The following is an 11,241-nucleotide window of genomic DNA, read 5'->3' as shown; positions in this document are numbered from 1 at the left end:
ATTGCTCAACAAGTTGTCTGATATGGGCATCAAGTTTGATGATGAGATTCACGGTTGTGGCTTCTCGGTACTTTACCGGACTCTTGGGAGGTTTTCAGGATGTCTCTTTGTAACTCCGCGTCGGAAGGTGTTATTTCGATGGATTCAGTGAAGAACAGTGTTCTTAATGAGGAAGCAAGAAGGCAGTCGAATGCTAGCAGTTCGCGTTCAGATGTCTTTGTTACTGAGTCAAGGGGGAGAAGTACAAGTAGAGATCCCAAGAGAGACAAGGACAGGAGCAGGAGCAAGTCTAATAGATTTGCAAATATGGAGTGCTATTTCTGTCATAAGAAAGGGCACATGAAGAAGGATTGCTGGAAGTTGAAAAACAAGCAGCAAGGAAATCAAGAAGAAAAGGTGGATCGGGTGACTCTCACCGAAGATCAGTTTCTCATTCTTCTTGAGGGTGATGCCATTAATGTCGCATGCCAGGACACCAGTTGGGTGATTGACAGTGGAGCTACTACGCATGCTACATCACAGCGGGATTTGTTTTCTACCTATACTACGGGTAATTATGGTTCTGTGAAGATGGGGAATGATGCGATGGCTCAGGTTGCTGGCATTGGTGATGTTTGCTTGGAGACTAGTCTTGGTACTAGGCTGGTGCTTAAGGATGTTAAGCATGTTCCTGATATTAGGATGAATCTGATATCGACGGGAAGACTTGATGATGAGGGCTATTTCAGTTTGCACGGTGGTGGTAAATGGAAGCTCTCTCGCGGTTCTTTGATTGTGGCTCGAGGTGAGAAGTCTTCATCTTTCTATTGGATGCAGGCTAAGGTCTCCAAAGATGTTGTTAATGCGGTGGAGAATGATAATGCCATGGAGCTATGGCATAAGAGACTCGGTCACATGAGTGAGAAAGGAATGGTTGTGTTGTCTAAGAATGAGGTGATTCCAGGAATCTCTGGTTTGCACCTACAGAAGTGTTCGCATTGCTTTGCGGGAAAACAACACAGGGTATCTTTCAAGTCTTCTGCACCTTCTAGGAAACCCGAGGTACTGGATTTGGTACACTCAGATGTGTGTGGTCCAATGAAGACAAGATCTCTTGGTGGCGCATCATATTATGTGACTTTTATTGATGATCATTCAAGGAAGTCGTGGGTATTTCCTATGAGGACGAAGGATCAGGTGCTGGGATATTTCAAGCACTTTGTGGCATTGGTTGAGAGACAAACGGGGAAGAAGCTGAAGTGTATCCGCAGTGATAATGGTGGAGAGTATCTTGGACCATTTGATGCTTATTGCAAAGAGCATGGAATAAGGCATCAATTCACGCCACCTCATACTCCACAGTTAAATGGGTTGGCTGAAAGGATGAATCGAACGATTGTCGAGAGGATGAGATGTTTGATCTCACAGTCAGGCTTATCGATGACTTTCTGGGCAGAAGCTTTGAACACGGTGGTTCATGTGCTGAATTTGTCACCAAGTGCTCCATTGGATGGTGATGTTCCAGAGAGGGTTTGGACTGGTAAGGATGTTTCTTACAGTCACTTGAGGGTCTTTGGGTGTAAGGCATTTGTTCATATTCCCAAGGTTGATAGATCGAAGCTTGACATGAAGTCGCGGCAGTGTGTGTTCATCGGTTATGGTCATGATGAGTTCGGGTACAGATTTTATGATCCCGTTGAGAGGAAGCTCGTAAGGAGCAGAGATGTTGTGTTTATGGAAGATCAAACGATTAAGGACATTGACAAGTCCAAAAAGACAACTCAGATTTTTGAGGGTTTGATCGATACAGAGGCTACTCCTTCTACATCGGTTCACGGTGAGGTTGAGGTTGAGGTTCAGGATAATACACCCAGTGCAGATGCTCCCGCACATGAAGATGGTAGTGGTGATCATGGTGACGATCATGGTGAGACACCAACTGCTGAGAACCAACCCACTATTGTTAGAAGATCCGAGAGAGGTCTTAAACCGTCGACAAGGTATGATCCTAGTGAGTATGTATTACTTACTGATGGGGGAGAGCCTGAAAGCTATGATGAAGCTTTGGAGGATGAACACAAGGATAAGTGGTTTGGAGCCATGGATGAGGAGATGGATTCTTTTGAGGAGAACCATACTTTTGAGTTGGTGGAATTGCCTAAGGACAAGAAGGCTCTGCTTAATAAGTGGGTGTACAGAATTAAGCATGAGGATGATAATTTGCCACCTCGACACAAGGCTAGATTGGTTGTGAAAGGCTACAACCAAAAGAAGGGAATTGATTATGATGAAATCTTTTCTCCTGTTGTGAAGATGTCATCCATTCGGGTTGTACTTGGATTGGCAGTGAGCCTTGATCTAGAGGTTGAGCAAATGGACGTGAAGACTGCTTTCCTTCATGGTGATTTGGAGGAAGAGATCTACATGGAACAACCGGAAGACTATGTGCAAAAGGGCAAAGAAAATTTGGTTTGCCGCTTGAAGAAAAGCCAAATAAAACTTAAATTATTGTCAAAGTGACGGTTTTGAAAAGTTGTGACTTTTGAGAAGTGAGTCAAGTGACGATTCAAAGAAAGAAAACGAAAGAGATACCGTTTGCATATTGATGACATAAGACACTAAATAAAACTTAAATTAAATTTTATCCATTAGATCACGTAACTGAAACAATCTCAACCGTACAATTTCAATTTTATTTTTCTATAAAAAAATACTGACATCACCGAACACAGATTTTTGATGCTATTATATATAGATTTTAAAACAATAAAATATAAATTATCTATATAATTTTTTTATGAAATTGTATTCAAAGTCTGATTTATTACTATCTTTATTTTCGCCTTTTATAATTTTATTGCTTATAACTTCTAAGTGGGCAAAGCTTTTATCCTTAACGAGCTTGATGATGAAAAAATGGATATGTCTTCATTTATATTTTCTGCAGTTTTCTCAATTGCATTATTCCATGACCCCAACCGGTGAATTAGCATGTTACTTATCTTAGAGAGCATTGATCCATTATTAAAAATTGAGTTATTTATTCAAAATTTTCCTTTTTTTTTTGTTTACAGTCACTTAGTTAATAACACGGGTAATATAAAGATCATCACTAAAATGAAATTAATTGCTATAAAAAGAGATTTGGACTGCTAGTCTTTTAGGTTAGAGATCTATAGAATTTCAAAATCTATATTAATGGAGTGGATCCCAAAAAAATATTAATAAATTTGGAATCAAATTCCGAATGTGTTTTTTTTGTCAAACAAACTGATTCATAAATCTAAGCGGAGGTTTTAATACATCGGTGGCGAGAAACAACGGAAAGCAGACATCGCAAGGGAGTCAGCTGTGACATTGTTCTCTCGGCCAAAAAAGGAAACAAGGAAGAAAGAAAAAGAAGCGGATAGAAACTCGATATCCATGAGAACTCCAAAGAGCTCCACCGATAGTGTCTTCGAGTTTATAGCTCTAGCGAACTCTTGGTTGTCGGTTCGGAACCAGACGTTGAGAAGTGAGTTGCGCTTTGCATCCTGGATAGCTGCCTCATGGCCAGCGCCTCAGCCATAAGGGGAGAAGAGACAGATTCCAGTGAGCGAGCGCCTTCCGTGTAGAGGTTAGTCGACGTTTGTTTGAAACACCAGCCAAGGCCTGCTCTCAAGGATGGTAGCCACGCCGCATCCACCTCGCACATGGCTACATTAGGTGGGAGAGAGGGTAGTTCAGTTATCCCCTGATTTTGCACTGGACGTTTCGTTGCAGCCGCTTGAGCCAGGAGCCATTCCCGAGCATAGATGACCGCTTTCTCCATTGTTACCTTCGCTTGGACTGCTCTGTTTTCGAAAAGGAGCAGGTTTCGTGCTGTCCAGATTCCCCACAGCAGCCATGAGGTGAGGTTGGTTGATATTCCTGTCGGAGGAAGGCACACCAGCATCGACATGATTGTGAAACAATCATGGAGTGTCGGGTCCGTTGGGAAGCTCGGGCATGATCTAAAGGAAGCTATTTCCCAGACTTGCTTTGCGAATGGGCATAGAAAGAAGAGGTGTACTGCAGTCTCCAGCTCATTGAAATGTGGGCAGCGTCCAGCAGTGTCGATTCCACGGGTTTGGAGACTGGAACCTAGGGGGAGGGCACCACGAGCCAGCTTCCATAAGAATAGCTTGAGTTTCGGTGATGTTGCCTCTTTCCAAACAAACCTCTACCACTTGAATAATCGAATTAGTAGCCTCATCACGCAAAGCATAATAACCAGATTTCACACTATAGAGCCCTGACTTCGTTTTGAGCCAATAGAAAGAGTCTTCAGCTTTGAGAGTGCTTGGCTGGATGAGGAAGATGGTATGTGCTTGCTCAGGGAAGATGGTTTCTACTAGTGGTCTGTTCCACTCGCTCGTTTCTCGAGTGAGAAGGTCCGCAACTACAAGATCTCTAGTCGCCTCTGTTGGCGGACCAAAGGGCAGGAGCTTTGAGGTGGGAGACATCCACAAATCAGACCAGATGTTGGTGGTGTTCCCGTTACCGATGGCTTTTCCTAGCTGTAGTTTCAGGACTTGGATTCCGGCGAGGACCCCCCTCCATCCATGGGACGCAGATGCTGGACATTGAGCTGTGAGGAGACTTGAGCTATGACAGTATTTACCCAGTAAAAGTTTAGCAAGTAAACCCTCGGGATTTGTCAATATGCGCCAGGAGTTCTTAACGAGCATGGCTAGGTTGAAGTCGCAGACGTCGCGGAAGCCTAGTCCGCCAAGGTCTTTGTGTTGCGAGAGGGCGTCCCACGAAATCCAGCAGATTTTTCGTGTAGAAGGGTCGTGATCCCACCAAAAGCGAGTGAGGGCTGACTGGATTTGATCACAGAGACCCATCGGCAATGGGAAACACGACATGGAGTACGTCGGTATTGCAGACAGCACCGCCTTCAGCATGGTCAATTTACCAGCCGCCGATAGACGTCGGGTAGACCAGGACCCAGCTCGAAGCTTTATCCGAATGTAATATTGTTATTTCACAAAGTAAATATCCCATTTTAAAACCAGGGCAATTTTTAGATCCGATATATGAATTAATAATTTTAGTTAAAGATGCATAAACCTTACATCAGAACCCCATAGAAACACTAGTGATGAGAAACAGAGTGTGAAAACAGAGGAAATGACCAAACCGAAATTACCATTGCCTCGGGTTCCGGTTTGACCAAACGCATGAGGACTTTCCGGAAATGGATTAGTTCCGTTTGTTGGAGTTGTTCCCGTTGATGGAAACGACCCGGCAGAGCTGTGTAGGTTAATAGAAGTGACCATTACCTCGGGATTGAAGGTATTAGGAATTATTAATCGTTAGGTATGAAATTAACCAATTTATATCAGTCTTACTAATACAACTAGGATAAGATTTGTGGCTTGCGCATGGTAAATTTATATGAAAATTATTTAAGAAATATCTTATGGAAAAAAATTTATATTATTGATCGAATTAATATATTTGGCTCTTAAACAATTTTTTAAAACTTTTTTTTGTTAATTACATAATTTGTATACTAATTAACTGATCTTATTTTTAAAAATATTTTAGGTCAAAAAATTATTTATAGCATAGAAACCTAACGTTTAGGCCGAAAAATCTCATGCCTACTATTTGGTTACAATGAAACTATGTCAGCTCAGTTTTATATCATGATTTAGCAATTTAAAAGTTAATTATGGTTATGAGAAGTTTACATTCATGTGCCAATCCTATCTATCTTCGATATTTTTCTATTTTTTTATGTCATTTTGGTTATTGCTCGATATAAATATTGATTTTTGAGTTTATTCTCATTTTTTTCTTTTATTTTGGCCTGAGATTTAGAAAATGTTTAAGATTCAAAATTATTAAAGAGATACATACTTAGGTTAAGATCTGCGCCTTGTGTCGAATAAATACTTATTTATATTTTTCTGCATATTATGAAATAATAAAATGATAATTATATATTAAATAACTAAGAAATTAGTTACTATTATGTAATAAATTGGCTTGCACATATAAATCAAATGACCGTTCTTGTTTATTCGCAATCATTTTATAATAAATAAATAAAAACAATCAAAACAATCAATCTTATCTATTGTATATGATATATAATTAAATTTAAACGATATGAGGTATATATATATATATATATATATTAACATAAACACCTATTAAAATAAAATTATTTATTTATATGATTTTATTATCATTGTATCTTATTATAGAAAAAAAATTAAACATTGATCACAAAAGTTTATGTGAAACTTTTAACAGTTTTAGTAATTTATACTCGTTTTGAAAAATTCAAAATACAACATATACAAAAAATCTAAATTTTTAATATATGATTAATGTAATTGTGTAATTTATTTTAATAGTAAAGAATTAAACAAAAATGATAGAAATCATACCGATTATTAGCAAATCTTCATTATTTAAAATCATTAATTACTATATATATCATAATCACATTAAGTAATTCCATAGGTTTTATTTAAGGAAATAATATATAATAAATAGCCATCTTGCTTTAGTTAATATCATATGATATCATATAGTTGGTATTAAATGTTTCTAGTGAGATATAAAAATCGAATTGGACCAACATGTTTTTCAATTTCAATGTGAGGCTGACACGTATGACTAATTAACTAACTAATTGATTGACACATAAGCAATAGGTCTTTTTTAATTTTACAAAATTGTGGTTACATCTTTTCAAATGTTCCTCAATTAGATCTTTTAAATGCAATCTATTCAAAACGTGATATCAACTGCTCTCATAAACACCACTGCCGGTAACCATTAACTCATTCTCCGACCGAGATTACGACATCCCCGAGGATTGTTTTTTCTCTTTTCCTGTATTCTTTTCTTGTATTCTACTTGTACACTAGCCTAGTCTCAGATTTTTCCCGACAAGGCGGCAGCTTTTTTCTCCATTCTCCGGCGGTTGACATACTCTTCCGATACGAAGACAACCATAAATAACTCTGAAATTAGATCAAATGAAGAAAACTGGTGAGCTTAGCTCAATAACTCTGATACCATCTTAGGATTTAGAAAACATTATTTATTAATTGTAAATGTGTACATATTTTAGCTATTTATATAAGTATTTCTTTTCATCCATCATCCATGTCACCTAATAATATAGGTCAAATGAAGAAAAAGGCAAAGCCAGTTGAGGATGCTCCTTTCCTCCAAGAAGGACATTGCCTAATGTTATATTGAGAAAACCGAGCTCGTATTATGTGAATAATGACAGCTGTGGTTCAAACCGAACCTGACGTTGGAATGAGGAATGACGAGGAAAGTGAGAGGGCTAGGGCCTGACTAGTTCAAACGCAGGGGTTGCGGTTGCGGGAGTTTGCTGATGCGGGTGGTTGCGGTTTCTAGCGATTTTAAGAGATTTGTACGACTGGTTCTGCGGTTAGAAATTTGTGCGTTTGCGGAATACTTATAATTATAGTAGCGAAATTTGTGGTTAACTACCAAATACAGTAGCAGTTAAATAATAAATTAACAATATTTAAATTTTATATAATTATAAGAATATCAAAAATCATAATATTATAATAAATATAAAAATTATATTTATAAAATTATAGTTTTAAAATTTTAAAATTATAGAAAATATTTTTATTTTAAAATTTTATAATATTAAAAATTAAAAAAATTAGTATTTTTATAATTCCAATTTAAAAATTTTATTGAATATTTTTATTTTTGTATTTATATGGTTTTTGAAAAAAAAAATAATAATCTTCCCGCAACCGCAAACGCTAGCTGGAACCAGCTTTTGATTTTAAAATATCCGGAGCGGTTTGCAGCGATTTGTAGCGATTTGTATGATTGTTTCGAAACACCGTCAACCGCTACCAGCCGCAAAAGCTGTGTTTGCGGGTTGTAGGGGGAAAACCGGTCGAAGTCCTCGGTGACATGACAATGTTGAGGAAGCCGGAACCATTGATTGGAGATAAGCTTTTTAATAGTGGATTCACTAGAATTTACAAAATCTGTATTAATGGCGTTGACCAAAAAAATATTAAAAAATTGTAATCAAATCCGAATGTAATATTGTTATTTTGTAATGTGAAATATCCCATTTTATATTCATGGAAGTTTCCAGATCCCATATATAAATTTATAAATATATTTGAATCTTGTTTTTGTCAACAAATATATTTAAATCTAATATTGTGATTTGTTTCCTTTCTATGGTCAGGTCACAATGGGTTAAGAAAATCCCCATTAAGTTTAATATTATCTTAATTTTAAAATAATAAAATATAAATGATTTATAATAATTTTTTTGAATGAAATTGTATTCAAAGTCTGATTTATTACTATCTTTATTTTTGACTTTTATAATTTTATAGTTTATAACTTTCAAATGGGCCAAGCTTCTATGTATAATGGGCTTGATGATGGAAAAGTGGATATGGTCTTCACTTATATTTTCTGCAGTTTTCTCAATTTGCACTATTCCATGACCACAAACGGTGAATTAGCACGTTACTTATCTTAGAGAGCATTGATCCAATATTAAAAATCGAGTCATTTATTCAAATTTTTTTTTTATTCACAATCTCTTAGTTAATAACACATTAATATAAAAATCATCAGTAAAATGAAATTAATTGCTATTAAAAGAGATTTGGACTTTTTTAGCCTTTTAGGTTAGAGAACAATAGAATTTCAAAATCTATACAAAAAAATTAATAAATTTGGAATCAAATTCCGAATGTAATATTGTTATTTCATAAAGTAAATATCCCATTTTAAAACCAGGGCAATTTTTAGATCACATATATGAATTAATAAATTTAGTTAAAGATGCATAAATCTAATGTAGTGAATTGTTTCCTTTTCTATGGTCACAATGGGTAGAAAAAAAAAACAATTAAGTTTGTGTTTAGAAAGTCGCATATGATGGAGTATTTCCTTCCTGCATTGCTTGCAGAACAAACCTCAAAACCCTTATTAAAAGCGACAATATTTTCCCCCAAACCAAAACGATTATCACGGCTGAGCTTACGAGAATGGGTATCATAACATCGACGTTTCGGAAAACGGAGAATTCAGAGACGTCCGGTTGTAGTTCTTGGGAAAGTGTAGGGTCAGAGTATTTAGCGTTCATGGAAAAAGGTGGATGCATAGAACCATTTTTGGATTATGTTGATTGCAAGGGAGAAGCTGAGAAGAAGAATGAAGATGCCTTTACTAAGTGTAAGAAAGCTAAAGAGAGATTGAACAAGTGTGTTGGTGCTCACCGTGAATATCATCAACCGATTTTGAAGATCATGATACCTGCTGTAGAGCTGGTGGTGAACAAGATCGAAGCCTTATTCCCACCTGAGAAACTTGTAGATACTGTTTCAACAGAATCCGCGGACCAACCAAAGGAAGGTGACGATCCGGTTTACGTGTTCATGAATGGAGGAGCATGCACAGAATCATACATGGCTTTGGAAGATTGCATCGTGAAAAGTACTGAGACCAATGAAGATATCTGTAAGTGTACCAAAGCCTTCACAATGCTGATGAAGTGTATGGATGCTCACTCTGATTACTATCAGCCCATTCTCGATGCTGTTTATGATGGTGAAGACCTCTACCGGACCCTTCTCATGAGCGCACTGAGGGGTGACTGTAAGAGGATTTAATTAATTGGGGTAATTTTTTTTAATGCTTTCTTTATCTCTTGTTTCGTGTTCATTCTGTTTTAGAGGATTTAGGTCATTTTTATGGTTTCTGTTTCTTGTTGTTTACGCAACTATCAATATTGGATTTGGCCCTACATATTGCTTTTTGAGTTAACGTCTTTAAGATCTTCTCGTCGGTCCCTCAACAAAGTGACCCACCAGGCCACCAAGGATTTAAAACATGTTATTTTCTGTTTATAAATATCATTGTCCAACCTTAGCTATCAGTCTATCACCAAATCAATAAACTCATACTTTTCACTAGATGAATTTGTTCTACGTACTCTTCTTCATCAAAAGATTAGTCAGTAATCAATACTTAACCTTACCACTTTATATTAGTCTTTTGGGTTTACTAGTTTATGAAGATTCCTCTCTACGTTGGGTCAAAAGATCAAAAAGAAAAGGGAAGTGTGAGAAAAACAGAAAGAATAGAGATGAAACCATTTTTTTCTTTCTTCGATTTAGTGATTCTGACTATTTTTTTTTGTTGGTTGATACTTGGATCAAAAAGAAAAGGGACATCTTCCATATGAATTACTTCAGAGATATTTGTTGTGTCCCATGATTTTTGATGCTGCAGCAAACCTAAAACCACAAGTTGATCATTAGCTATGGAGGCTCTTGGTCTGGCTGTTCTTGGTGGATTTCCTATCCTGTTGTCTTTCCAAACTTTTATTGTGTTTCCATCCCCAAGCCTCCATCTTATGCCTTGTTTTAGAAATTTATCCTCTTCATAGATACTTTTCCAAGCATGACTAGGTCTATGTCCCAAGGTTGCATCTAAAATAGTTGAATTTTTGAAGTATTTTGCCTTGAATAATGTTAGCCAGGAGAGAGTTAGGTTCTTTTATCATTCTCTAGCTTTCTTTGGCCAGTTAAAGAAGTAAATATTCTTAAAACCCATACCTCTGTGCTGTTTAAGATTTTGTCATTTTTCTCCATGCTTCCCAATTCAACTTTGGTCTTTCTTATGTAAAATTTTCTTATTTGTCCTGTGATTTTAGAAATGAGTATCTTGGGTAAAAGGAAACATGACATAGTGTAAGTTGGTAAAGCTGTAGCTACAGATTTGATCTGTATTTCTTTTCCAGCTGGGGAAAGCAGATGAGCATACCAACTTTCTAACTTATTATGTATTCTTTGACTTATGTAGGAGAAAGCATCATATTTATTTCTTCCTACCATTTTCGGTAGATCCAAATATCTACCAAATGCATTGATCCTAGTTATACCCAGTTTCTCTGCTATAAGATTCTGCAGTAGTTTTAGAAATATGCTTACCAAACCGTATGGCAGACTTGGAGGAAATTAACATGCTGTCCTGAGGCTGCTGCATAAGTTTGGAGTATTTTGAGAAGATTCTGAAATTCTTCAACAGTGGCTTGACAAAATAATAATAGAGTCATCAGCAAATAGCATATGAGAAATAACAAGACCATTTCTACTTGCTTTAAGTCCATGAATAAGACCTTCATTCAAAGCATTGGATATCATGGATGACAAGGCTTCTGAGCATAAGAGATAAAGATATGGGGAT

At 36.7% G+C, this 11,241-nt stretch overlaps 1 protein-coding gene across 1 annotated transcript; it reads left to right on the top strand.

Moving 5' to 3' along the window:
• Positions 1-9,038: 9,038 nt before the first annotated feature.
• Positions 9,039-9,662, top strand: LOC106362273. The gene has a single exon (XM_013802134.1). The coding sequence runs from the start codon at positions 9,039-9,041 to the stop codon at positions 9,660-9,662; it is 624 nt and encodes a 207-aa protein (XP_013657588.1).
• The last annotated feature ends 1,579 nt before the right edge of the window (positions 9,663-11,241 follow it).

The sequence above is a fragment of the Brassica napus genome, chromosome C8, assembly GCF_020379485.1.
Source record: "Brassica napus cultivar Da-Ae chromosome C8, Da-Ae, whole genome shotgun sequence".
Classification (NCBI taxonomy): Eukaryota; Viridiplantae; Streptophyta; class Magnoliopsida; order Brassicales; family Brassicaceae; genus Brassica; species Brassica napus.
The sequence above is the reverse complement of the archived record's forward strand: the minus strand, read 5'-3'. Positions and strand labels throughout refer to the sequence as shown.

Excerpts from the sequence above, each read along its gene's own strand:
- LOC106362273 (XM_013802134.1), top strand. The coding sequence starts at position 9,039 with ATGGGTATCATAACATCGACGTTTCGGAAAACGGAGAATTCAGAGACG.